At 37.0% G+C, this 13159-nt stretch overlaps 3 protein-coding genes across 4 annotated transcripts; 1 reads left to right on the top strand and 2 right to left on the bottom strand.

Moving 5' to 3' along the window:
• Nucleotides 1–1645: 1645 nt before the first annotated feature.
• On the bottom strand, nt 1646–3612 carry LOC122024510 (cyclin-A3-1-like). Of its 2 annotated transcripts, none has more exons than XM_042583152.1 (6): nt 3166–3612; nt 2845–3077; nt 2571–2757; nt 2339–2491; nt 2126–2260; nt 1646–2028 (listed from the first exon to the last, which is right to left on the bottom strand). In XM_042583152.1, exons 1-6 carry the CDS (start codon nt 3499–3501, stop codon nt 1957–1959), a joined length of 1116 nt encoding a protein of 371 aa, XP_042439086.1. In that variant the 5' UTR covers nt 3502–3612; the 3' UTR covers nt 1646–1956. The 2 variants fall into 2 exon arrangements, with proteins under 2 accessions (XP_042439086.1, XP_042439087.1); XM_042583153.1 differs by having other exon boundaries at nt 2339–2488; nt 3166–3611.
• A 919-nt stretch (nt 3613–4531) lies between these two features.
• LOC122024274 (aspartate-semialdehyde dehydrogenase-like) lies at nt 4532–11432 on the top strand. The gene is made up of 8 exons (XM_042582855.1): nt 4532–5258; nt 8986–9072; nt 9154–9198; nt 9288–9383; nt 9492–9593; nt 10545–10631; nt 10845–10912; nt 11037–11432. Exons 1-8 carry the CDS (start codon nt 4653–4655, stop codon nt 11116–11118), a joined length of 1173 nt encoding a protein of 390 aa, XP_042438789.1. The 5' UTR covers nt 4532–4652; the 3' UTR covers nt 11119–11432.
• Nucleotides 11433–12225: 793 nt separating this feature from the next.
• On the bottom strand, nt 12226–12849 carry LOC122024275 (peamaclein-like). Its single transcript, XM_042582857.1, has 2 exons — nt 12684–12849; nt 12226–12582 (listed from the first exon to the last, which is right to left on the bottom strand). Exons 1-2 carry the CDS (start codon nt 12832–12834, stop codon nt 12389–12391), a joined length of 345 nt encoding a protein of 114 aa, XP_042438791.1. The 5' UTR covers nt 12835–12849; the 3' UTR covers nt 12226–12388.
• Nucleotides 12850–13159: the final 310 nt, after the last annotated feature.

Genomic DNA, 13159 nt, shown 5'->3' with positions numbered 1-13159 from the left:
TACAAGTTAGACCCTACCTATTAAATAGGTGGGGTCTAGCTCATCCCACCAATGAATGGGTAAGATCCGGGATTAATCTAGGGATCTTGGACCAAAGGATCCTTTTTGCACTCGAACTTCTTGTAATATGATGATCATTAATCAATTAGTACTTCTTTCGTCTTCAAAATTAAAATTTTCTGCCATTAAAGAATTCTTATTTTTGGAGTTTTTTATCTCCATTTTTGAAAGAAGAGAAGAAGAATATAACGAAGAAGAATATAATTGATGTTGTGATATGTTTTAATTTTAATATCTCCATTTTTGAAAGAGAAGAAGAAGAATATAACGAAGAAGAATATAATTGATGTTGTGATATGTTTTAATTTTAAGATCGATCTTGTTTCTGAACTAATTAAAATTATCATCGAAAAGAGTAATATAATTAAGGACTAATTATTAATTTTTTATGGGTAAATATATTAACAGTTCCAATAAATTTTCTAACTAATTTCAAGTTTCCAATAAATTTTCCAACTAATTTTAAATTCTAAAAAAATGAGAATAATTAATAATTTAATTAAGGGCTAATTAATAATTTGTTATGTATAAATATTATTAATAATATTTAATTAATTTTCTAACTGGCCCTATATAGATTTACCGTTAACCAAATATAAAATTTAGAAATGAATCATTTCCATATTCTTAAACTTTCTAAATTTAAAGCTTTCCAATGCAAAATTTATCAAAGATTTATAAAATAAAAAAACCGTCAATAAAAAATATTTTAATGATTGTGTAGGTGATGTTTAAAATTTTTAATTTAAGAGTAGATTTCAAAAAATTTCGGTTCAAAATGAAGCTAATAATTAATATGTATGACTGTTCTTTTTAAATAATTAAAAAATAAATTATTTAATGAACAGTTATTTATAATGTTTTATTTTATAAATTATTAGTAATTCTTTTAAAATAAATATATTGGGTAAGTTAAAAAAATACACTATAATTAAATTAAAATTCATAAGTTAATTAAATATTAAATAAAAATTATAATTGAATTAATTTATTAATTAAAATTATAAATAAATTAAATTTAAAATCATAATTAATTTAAATATTAATTTAAAAATATAGAAATAATAAATAATAAATAATAAATAAAGATATATAATTTATAATGTAAGACCAATAAAAAAAATTATATAAAATAATAAATTAAAATTTTCGTGCAAAAAGAATAACCTATAAAATATATTATTTTTTTTCTGACCCCCAAGACTTGATAAGACAACAAGACATTCATATTGTCATCCAACCATCCTAATTCCATCGATTTACCCTAATGACCAATAAAAAAAATTCTATAAAACCAAACCAATCACCTCAAGATTGGCTGAGTTTATTATTTTTTCCCTTAATTAATCTTTTTTAATCCCCTCACTCAATCCTTTAGTAACATTAAATTATTATGCTGAAGTTGTTTCCGATGATGAGGTGCTATTATAATCAAGCTCAAAGTTTTTATAAATGAACCAAGATGAACCACAAATTAAAGGCTCGTATGAAACCAATCCAAAATCCAATTCAATTAAAATTCCTTTACTAATTAAACTATTAAGTTGAACTGGCAGATTAGTTTCAATTTCAGAACACTGTCCACTTGAAGTGAATTCACAACTTGTATGTTAACTCAAAAAATATACCAAACCTTGAGATCAAGTATTACCTCTGTTATCCATACAAACAAAAGCATCTCCTGATTCTCCTCTAGTTTGGAAACAAAGCTATACCTAATTGAACCTTTCTTAACATTAATTGTTAATTGCAATCGAGAAAGGTGGCATTCATACATCGGCAACATCTGTAGAGCTCCTTTCATCTCCAAGTGTAATCTCAATGATATTCTCCTCCAAATCTCAATGGCAAGAAAGGTGGCAAAAGTGTGCCAGAGCTGCTTGACCCCTATGCAAATTATTCATTGGGCTCATCAAAGTAGTTTGCAGGTATCTCAGGAGGAGGAACCAACGTGGATACACACTTGAACTGGCAAAATGAAGAGTGCAAAGTTAAGACGGGAGGAAATTATGGTTAAAGTTTGTCTCGACCTTTGACTAATTCCCAGTTAGATAGATAAACTTACCCTGTGTTGTTTGTATTTATCTCTGATAGCCACCAAGTTGGGTGCTTTCTTTTTCAACTGTAAATCAAGTAGAGCTTGAATGCAATCCTTCAGATCAATTGATTTATACCCAGTACACTCACTTAATTTCCTGTTCTGTAATGTAGACAAATAGTTAGCTTCGCACCAGAATTGAGATCTCTAAACCACCTTATATGAAGAATCATATCTTACCCAAGGTTGGTTTTTTGGATTAAGAGTGTATCTAGAAACAAAGACAGCGGAAGCAGCAACCATAGATGGCAAAAAGCGATGGCAGCCATAATCCAGCAAGCTTAATTCAGCAAGATAACAACACAAGAACTCTAATTGAAGAGCTGGATACTGCTTGAATTTGATCAAGAGAGAATATAAGCAACAACGCCATTTTGGAAATATACAATTCCAAGAGAGAATAAACACTCACTTTATAATCTTCTTCACCAGCCACAGTAAAGCGCCTTAAGAAGGTTTTGGTGGTAGGACTGCCCAATTCAAACTTGAGAAAATTTAGAACGTCAGTCTCCATTTTGACTACCTCTTGCTTGGTATAAGTATTATCGGTGATGTAACAAAAGTCTTCCACACTGGGAGGAGTGATCTCTTCATATTTCCTGCAGTTGTCGAGTACTAATCAATCAACAGATCAATAAAAACTCACAAAGATCCTCATTTGATAGGCAAAGCCCGTCAGGACTTACGAGGCGATGAGCATGGAAGAGACACCAAGGAGCTGCAATCTATGCCGGTTTATTGGATTGAAAGAAAGGAATCGATCAATGTACGCAACGGTGAGGTAAATGGTATCAGATACCAGCTTGTATTCCTCTGCCACTTCAACAAGCCAATCCACCAAAATCGCCCTCATGTTAGCTGTGGAATCCTTCTGAACCGTCTCCATGTAGTTCACCACTGGCATCCTCTTCGTCTCAAGCTAAAAATCCAACGAAATCAATATCATATATATACTCAATTACTTCAGAAAAAAAAACGAAGGGGGAAAAACTCAGAAGAAGTTGAACCTCCATAGATCTGAGATACTGGTATATATCAGAAGCGTAATGCACACAGAGCTGAGGGTCATGGACCTCAGACCCCGAGTCCACCGAGGCGGCGATCTCCACCGGAGCAGACTCCAAGGAGTGTTCCTTCCTCCCTGGCTTCGATTTGGGTTTGGAAGGGGGAGGGATGGAGAGATCGGGTGCGAAGTGGATGACAGGGTTGGAGGCCGAAGTAATCTCACCCAGAGCAACGCGGTTCTTCTTGGCCGGGCCACGAGGATCCGCAGCGACCGCAGAGACGGATCTCTTGGCAGCAGCCCGGGTGAGGCGAGGGGCGCAGTTCTCCTTGGCAGTCATGGATGATTGCGCTCCCTCGCTCCCCCTTCTTCGACCTAGATGATCGATCTAGGCTTCGACGGAGCGATCGAGAGATGCGAATGGGGGAATCAATGCGAGGCGGAACGGGAGGTTGTATAGGAGCGGAGATGGAGAGGGAGAGGGAAACGAAGTCCGCCATTTTTTGGGGGAGCGGTTCGAAATCGAGACGGCACTGCAGCGGTGGCGGTGGGGATTTGGAGACGCGATTGGAGAAGTAGGAAAGTTGGAAATCCAACGGCTGAGGAGTTCGCGGGATCATTTTCTCACACCCGTCCGATGGCGCCAGGTGTTGTCGGGAAATGGAGGGAACCGCTGCGCGCTCGCCATTTTTTCTCTCTTCTCAAATTTTCGAAGCAAATGGGAAGTATTGAACAGCGCATTGAATCGGATCCGGTCCGGTTCGGTTTCACACGACGTGATGGTTCATCCAGATGTTCGGCCGGCTCAGATCGTGGGTCGAGAACCCAGTTTACGTAGTTGATCCGTTGTCTACTTGTCTTGGTTCGTGTTCAATATTTGGAGTTTAGAACTAAATAGAAGCAAAAACAAAAAACAAAAAACTCTGAAATATATTTATATGTGATAAATACTTTTATAATCTAAATTTTTTTCAGATAATACCGTGATGTAATTTAAAATAAGAAAAATAATAAAAAGTCTAAAAAATACATTAGACAATGCAATAAATAAAATAAATAAATAATTTTAATTTGGTTTTATTATCTATTGATGATGCACCTTTTGTTATTTTTAGTATTTAAGATTCAGAATAAATTTTATAATTTATTAATTAATTAATTAATTAATAAAAAATAAAAAGCTATTTTGTTAGATATAAAACTCTGAATTTTATGATTGATTAATCAATTTAAGCCATTATTATCATTATTCTTCCTTTATAAAAAAACAGAGACTTTATTTCCTGACTTCAAATGGGGCCCGCTTTTTGTCCAACCCCTCCTGCGGGGCTTCGGCCGCCAACGGTTTTAGGTTAGCTCGCGGCTTCTTCTCTCTCTCTGTGTTTAATAATTTAGATCGAGAAACGTGTTTCCCTTGTTCGAATCTGACAGTAAACCCTAAGCCAGCGTCTTCCAACTCCCTTTCGACCTTCGCCGCCAATCGACGCCGCCATGCAGGCGACAACGGCAGCTCACGGCTACCACCTCTTCTCTCCGTTCTCCTCACCTTCGTTCTCCATCTCCCTTCCCTTCGCGAAAACGTCCACAATTCGGCTTCGAAATCCGGCAGCTGCCGCCGTCCGCATGAGCCTCCGGGAGGACGGGCCCTCCGTGGCGGTTGTGGGTGTCACGGGGGCTGTAGGTCAGGAGTTCCTTAGCGTCCTGTCTGACCGCGACTTCCCCTACCGGAACATCCGCCTCCTCGCCAGTCGCCGCTCCGCTGGGAAGCAGCTTACCTTTGAGGACCGGAACTATACGGTGGAGGAGCTTCGACCAGAGAGCTTTGACGGGATTGACATTGCTCTCTTCAGTGCAGGTGGATCGATCAGCAAGGAGTTCGGTCCGGTGGCTGTCGAGAGGGGCTCTATCGTGGTGGATAATAGCTCGGCGTTTCGGATGGATCCTGAGGTGCCTCTTGTTATCCCGGAGGTGAACTCCGAGGCAATGGCCCATATAAAGATCAAAGGAAGGTCTGGGAAAGGAGCGCTCATTGCTAATCCTAATTGTTCGACCATTATTTGTCTCATGGCTGCTACGCCACTGCATCGCCATGCCAAGGTAACATCTATTGTTGGAAATTTAATTTTGGCTTGAATTTTGCTCCGTGGCCTTATGTATTCTCGCTGATTCTTGGAGCTCCTTTTTTTAACAGTCCTTTTCCTGAGTTCATAGTTTGCCAATTTTGATCTTCAGGTTGTATGAAAAAACAACTGGAAGAAAAAAAAAGGAACTTCTTTTGGATTTTTTTTTTTGTACAGAACAATTTTCAGTTATTGATGTGGTTGTGCCATTTATATTACAACTAGCACTAGGGAGCACGACTTTTCTTGTGTCCATATCATATGGACTATGGAGTCTCTCCTAATTTATGTTTCATTCTCTTTCTTCCCCTTTTTTGGATATCACATCGATTTCAAATATATATTTTTTCTGTCATTTATACTTCAGATTTTTTATTTTTTTATTGTTTTTGTAAATCAAGGGTTTTACCTGTTCTTACTTCGCAGAACATGACATTGTGAGGTTGGCAATAGCTTATGAAATTTCCCTAATTCATGTTCATTCCGTTCTCCTAAAATATTTAAAAGATAGAGACACCCCTTACTATGTTAAAATTGTTTATCTTTCATCCTTACTGTCTTGTCCACACTTTAACTCACATTCCATGGTAAAACCAGTTCATGTGCATAATGCACTTGCTAATTTAAGTAATTTATGCTAGAATTATTTTTCATCTAAACGGGGATGGGGGATGGGGGAGAGGCAAAAGTGCATGACCTAAAAATTAAAATTCCTTTACATTGCAATTCCAAATGCAAATAGTAAATCTAAACAATATAAAAAGTTAAAAAGAGAAATCATAAATGGTAATGGGAATGCTTTACATTGTTCAGATGCAGCCTAATGATTCTTTTGGTGGATCAAACTTAAAATACCCACTATGAAAGACTCCTTTGAGGGGAGCTGATAGCTTCTGGTTGGAATCAATCGATTTGAATGTTCGACAGTTGATTGCTATCTAAATAAGATAACCTTATCGTTCAGTCGACCAAGTCTTGCATCTAATCCACTGATGACATTTCAAATAAATTCAATATGCATTTAGTTGACTAGTTGGATAAGATCACAAGCTTATCAAATATCAACTAATGACTTTTATTTTTAATCGACTAATAATCTTGACAGTTGACTTAGCTAGCCAATACAGTAAGCTTATCTATCCAATGGTCACATGAGTTAACTCAATTGACATTCCAGCCAACTCAAATCAGACAGAAACTAAGTCTTTACTAGAACATAAGATCATAGTCGACCAAGTAATTGATTAGGAATCACAGACAAATGTTAGTCAACTTGATCTCTAATTTTGCTCAATTTACACCTCGTAAGCCCTTGCAATCTTCCAAGGTCAAGCTCATGCTTACACTACAACCACAAACTCATGTTCACCTGTCAAATTCTCTTAATGCTAGAGGTTACAAGTCACACAATCTCTTACAATACATTGTCTTATGGTTGTTAATTTTGCGTTGTCCAAGAGTTCACCTTCCATCAAATTGTAGGTCCCTCAGGTGTACTAAGCCTATGTTCTGCTCCACATGTCATTCTTTACTATCACGTATGAAGTCTACCTCTTGTGACTCTCATCAAAGCTATCAAACCAATTCCAATCTTCTCGTCTTGCAGTCCTTTAGATGTCTCATACCACTCTAGCAGACCATGAACCTCTTAAGCCATGAGCGAAACCATCTTGGTCGTACCAAGTCAACATCACAACTCCATCTCATCTAATCGCAAGCTCTGCAAGCTTCATATGCACGTTATCAAGTTCCTGTAAACTCCTCTTACACATCAGCAACACAAGCTAAAACCTAACTTAAAATCCTTTGTCAAACACATCAAAACATGTTGGTTGAACACGGCCACTCATGCATGATTGCACAAACAACAAATACTATGTGTTGTTATCCTTTTTATTGGTTATGCCTTGATCATTGGACACAACTGTGGTTCCAAGGGATCACTCAAAGATGTCTATATGCACCTTGCATAATATTCAAAGAAATAGAACGTTGAGCCTGATAGCAGTGTATTGGGATTGTTCTATATGAATTATATTGGAATGAACTATTCCAGGAATATTCAATAGAATGGTGATTGACACTAGTGTTTGAAATTTATTATCATGCAAGTTTTTTTTTTTTTGCATCCTAATAAATATATGATAAAGACCATCATGGTTTTAGATTATTTTGTTTCTTTCCTTTTTCGTCTTTGTAATTAACACTCCGAGAAACACATTTAAAATTGTATGGATATGAACTTTGGCGTCCTGTAAATGCCTCAATTAAACGATGTGAGACCATGATAAATATGCACATTAATAGAGGAAAAGGTAGATCAAAGAAGATTTGGTTAGCAATAATAAAAGAGATTAAAATTTATTTAAATATAGATGAGAATATAGTAGGAGATGAGGCTAATAACATAGGAGGATCCATATAACCAACTTCATTTAGTAAAAGGTAGATCCGCTACCCTAGCGGCCCCCCTAGTGCCGGCCCCACGGATATGGAGGGAGGTTCATGCAGGTATACAGGCCATAGGCGCATGGCGGGGTAAACCCCAGGTCGTCAGTTCTTGAGAATCAACCCCTGGCCATTACGCCAGATATACCATGCGCCCACCGTCTGCGCTACGCCCTGGGGGCAACCGACTTCATTTAGTAGATAAAGGCTTTGGTTGTTGTTATCTACTTTTTGGAAGTTAATATTATCCAATCTAAAAACTTAGCCGAAGTTGGAAAAATAATGTACCAATTAATTGATTCAATGGATTCTCACTACTATGCAATTGTTTTTACAAGAATGAGGGAACAAGAGTTATTGCTTGCACTATTCTCTTGCTATTAATATTAATTACTATTATTAAATTAGTGAAAGTGTAAATTTGTTTGAAATAGGGTCTGGACTGATAAAATTTGAATTATACATGGAATCTTAGCATGTCCCCTCCTCAAGGAAAAGAGTAGATTTTGTAGAACATTTTAATTCTAGTATCAAACATCTGCTGTGTAGGGAAAAAAAGTTGATAGGGAGAGGATAAAATACTATATCCTTCATTTGTGCTTCTTTGGAGGGAAGAGACACCTTGCACAATGTTTCTTTGGATGAAAGGAGGAAAATTTGAGTTTGTGGAAATGATTTTGTAAAAACATTAAAAACAAAAATCAGTTGAATAAAAACATCATCTTGAATTTTTTCCATAGCTAAACTGAATCCTCCCCACCCAAATTGGGTGTTCAATTTTGGTGAAACAATTTTGGTCAACTAAGGAATTCTTTCCCACTGATTCTTTACCTCTTAGAGCCCTCCCAAGGAAACAGAGGGAAAGGTGGATTCCATCGATCTTTCTTTCCTGAAGAAACACGCTATCTCAGTAGTTTGACTATTACAATTAAGTCTAGATGGTCGATGTGAGGTGGAGATATTCATTATCAGGCACACTATGCTGAATGAAAACATCTTTTTGTTGTAGATTTCTTTATAGACATAATCATGAAAATTGATAGATTCATTCTTGACTCCAAGGATTTCCTATGGTTGTCCAACTGATTTTTTGTTATTGAATGTTTTTGGAATCTATCGAAGTGCTATTCAGCAAATGATTTAAGTTTAATACAACTGTTTCATTTATTAGAAGTTTAATTCTGATCATTGGAATTTGTCATTTTTCATAACCAAGCATTGAGTGGAAAAATTATATCCTGCTCTTTTGCTTGCAGGTCGTTAGGATGGTTGTCAGCACCTATCAAGCAGCTAGTGGTGCAGGTGCTGCTGCCATGGAGGAGTTGGTGCAGCAGACTCGTGAGGTCTTTGTTTTGTTTAAAATTTTATGCAATCAACTTGTGACCTGCCATCCTTATTACATTATAATCTTGTTTATTTTATAGGTCTTGGATGGCAAAGAACCTACCTGTAAAATCTTTAAGCAGCAGGTTGCTTGTCGTCACCTTTACTCTGGAAAATATGCTCAAGGGGTTAATTAGCACCAGATTTTGATTCATCTAAGTTTCTCTTTGTGCAGTATGCTTTTAATTTGTTCTCACACAATGCAGCAGTTCTTTCTAATGGATATAATGAGGAAGAAATGAAACTAGTGAAGGAAACACGCAAAATTTGGGCAAGTGCTTGGGTGTTATTCACAATCACCTTTTAGAATATTTTCTTATTTTTGATGGAATCGTTTGTTTCCTATTATTAACTTGTTTAAAGAATGTATTTTCTCCAGAATGACAAGAATGTCAAAGTATCTGCAACTTGCATTCGAGTTCCTGTGATGCGTGCACATGCAGAAAGTGTGAATCTTCAATTTGAGAAGCCTCTCAGTGAGGTCAGTTAAATAAACATCTCAAAGGAAAACATTACCGAGTCTTGTTTGTGATTCTTTGTCATATTTTGCGAGATGATTGTGCTACAAAAACTTTTAGTCTGTCAAATAAATATCTAGAACTATTAATATTTTTATTTTTTATGTTTGGCATTCTTTGTTATTGCCAAATCATTCTTTCTTTGTTGGTTTGCTTTCCAATAATTTTGAATTTCCAACAGTATTTTATATTGGTATGCACCATTTATTGCATATACAGTTATATCAGTGTATGTAATAATTCTCACACCTTGGATCAATAAAGTATACATACTGTGGCCTAATATGTACTTGTTCTGTCTGTCTTGGATATACTGTACCCCCATTATCAGATTGTATAAAAGCAATCACTCTTCTATCTATATTTTCCTTTATTCCATTACATACCTAGGGTCGTTGATTCCAAAACATGTTAGCACTCCTTGTGTAATTTATAACAAAAAGATGAGGCCTCCAAGGTTATTCTTGCTCAAAATAATCTACACTTCCATGCTTTCTTATTTGTTGGCATGATTAATTAATTGTTTTTCCTAGATTGTTGTTGATTTAACATGAAATTTAACTCAATTATGAGAAGAAAATTGACTAATTTCTGTTGTTTTTTTATTTGGAGAATTGGAGTTCATTTATTTATTACTTGTCAGAGGTGCAAGCATTCTTCTAGAGTTGATAAATTTTGGCATCATCTTTGCCCTTAATGATTCTACATGGTAGCTAGGACAAAGATACTATCTATTGTTAGATTAAGGGCCTTGTTAAGAGCATAGCCCTACTTCTGGCTAGATGTCATGTATGTTGAGGGTTCTCCTTTTGAACAAGCAGGAACTAGTTGTTGCGGTGTATTTGCTGTATCACATTGCTTGACTGCTTGAAATGCATTCCTCCTTTGATATTCTGAAATTTTATTGCATACAGGATACTGCTAGGCACATTCTGGAGGGGGCCACTGGTTTGGTAGTTGTAGATGACCGAGATTCCAATCGTTTCCCTACACCTTTGGATGTTAGTTTCCCTCTACTTTTACTAATGTATCATGGTATTTAAAAGCTAGTAACTATATTCCCTGTCTGCAGTCGCCATCTAAAATGTTTTGAATAAAAACGAACAAATAAAATTCCTTCTCACTTCTCATCTAAACATTGTTTTGCTGCATTCTCCGTTTTAATTAAATAATTGAAACCATTTAAGTACCCTTCTAAAACATCCATGATCCAGGTATCAAGCAAAGACGATGTTGCAGTAGGACGTATACGTCAGGATCTGTCTCAAGATGGCAATCTCGGGTAATATATCCCGTTACATTATCCTCTATTGTTATTAACGTGATTTACCCTATTAGAAACAGATTATGGTTAGCCCTTTTAACGTTATCTATTTATACTATGCACTCATTCAAAATCACAACAGATTGGACTTGTTTGTCTGCGGAGATCAAATCCGCAAGGGTGCAGCTCTAAATGCTATCCAGATTGCAGAAAAGCTGTTGTAGACGTGCCTGTTCATTTTACCTGATGTTTAGGCATTTCCTTTGATGCGTCTTAGTGGAGGATGGTAGCATCATTTTCTCCCCTCAGCTTGAGTCAATTTATGTTTAATTTAATTACTTTATAGTAAATGCTATCCAGATTGCAGAAAAGTTATTGTAGAGGTGCCTGTTCATTTAACTTGATGGAGAGGGATGGTAGCATTTTTGTTTTTTTTGCTTTAACCCAGATTGAGTTTATTTATCTTTAATTTAATTACGTTGTGGAGAAAGCCAATATTGTGATATAAGACAATAAACTTCTTTTTTTTTGCCTTCTAACTTATACATTGTTAGAAAGTAGTAATTTGCAACTATAGAATAAGAATATTTTGGTTGAAATACTGAATGGCTTTTTTGGTTCTCTCTTTATCGGACTTGAATAGCATCCATTTCCTATAGGGTTTTTTTACACTACCAATCAAATGATGACTGTGTTGCTCACTGCTCGAAGTTGATGTTGCCTCTGACTTTTCCTTGAGGAAATATTTGCTTCTAGTTCTTGTTGCTCCATTTTTTTTGTTTTTCTTTCATGAATCTTTGTTTAAGTAGCTCTTCCTCTTCTATTTCGGTACCAGCAGACCTTTCATTTATTCATTTGCAGTGAATTGTTTGACCATTCCTTTTCCTCTTGACTGCAGTCTCCATGGATATCATGCATTGCATTAATAGGATCTACAATAATCAGTCTGACTGGTCTTTAACCCAACGGTCCCAACCAGCTGTACAAAGTTAATAAATGATACCTTTCTACTTTTCAGGCTTTTCATGTTTCTTAGCGTCGAAGGCAAAGTGGCTGTTTAAACAAAAGATCAACGCCACATGATTCTTGTACTCGATTCTGCTCCTTTAAAATCTCGAGTAGAATAAATAAAGCCTGAAGAATTCATCTGACTTGGTGCATGATTCTTTCGTTGTCTCTGTTTCGAAGCCACTCTTCTCTCGTCTTTTTTGGTACTTTCTTGTCTTTGTATTTCACTTGAATTTGCCCTTAATCCCTTCCAACGCTGTATGTGCTTATCTACATTGTCTGTCACTTTACTCTTGTTCTCTCAGAAAAGAAATCAATATATATTGAGATACAAAAAACACTTTATTCCAGCACTGCTTACGATTACTTAGGTACATGCATCTCCACTCACATATCAGACACTCTCACAAGAAAACAAGCAGGCACATGACATGCATGAGAAGAACCCGAAAGGAAACTGCTCCGAAGGTGTGGCGAAGAACCGAATCACGGGCACTTTGGCCGCCTCCGCTTGCCGATGCCGGTGGTCTTGTCCCTGTAGCATGGGCATTCGTCCTTGTGGCCGTAGGTGCCCGACGGCACGCAATGACACTGCGCACAGCACAAGCTGCAGTACTTGAGGCAGCCGTCCATCACACTGGCCTTGGAGCACCTCACCTTGCATTTGCTCCGACAAAATGCTAATCAAACCAAACCAAATTAAGCCAATTCAACTATCTATTCACATGACCAAACTCATCAGTACTTAATACACGCAAGTTGCTTCTGCCTGGTGGATTACCTGAATCTGCCATGGTGGCTTGGAGATGAGATGAGGCCAGGAGGAGAAACAAAAATGCTAAGGCGTAGTGGATGGGCTTCATGGCCTCTGCGCTTGGCTTATGGAGGTGGCGGTGGCTTTGAATGCTATGTGAGGTGCCTTCTGTTGCCATTTATACAGAGAAGTAGAGGAGTGCGGTGCGGTGTGGTGTGGGCCATGAGCAGTGATGGTGTGAGGGTCACTTAAATTAGAGGTTTGGGCTGGCATCCAATAGGTGTCCATACCCTTGTCCTGGGATTAAAGTGTCAAACGCTCACTAAAAGTTACTGGTACCTGTGTTGTTTTTTTTATCTCAATTTGAATTGTCCGTGAGGATGAATCCATGTGACAGCACTGGAAGATGCTTTTAGTTTACATCGACAAGAGGCTTTAGCTTTCATTAATGAAGAAATTGCTGAGTATTTCTGGCCTTTTCTACCTACTTGATATTGAGATGA

The sequence above is a fragment of the Zingiber officinale genome, chromosome 9B, assembly GCF_018446385.1.
Source record: "Zingiber officinale cultivar Zhangliang chromosome 9B, Zo_v1.1, whole genome shotgun sequence".
Classification (NCBI taxonomy): domain Eukaryota; kingdom Viridiplantae; phylum Streptophyta; class Magnoliopsida; order Zingiberales; family Zingiberaceae; genus Zingiber; species Zingiber officinale.
Note: the sequence above shows the minus strand (reverse complement) of the source record. Positions and strands in the feature narration are given on the sequence as shown.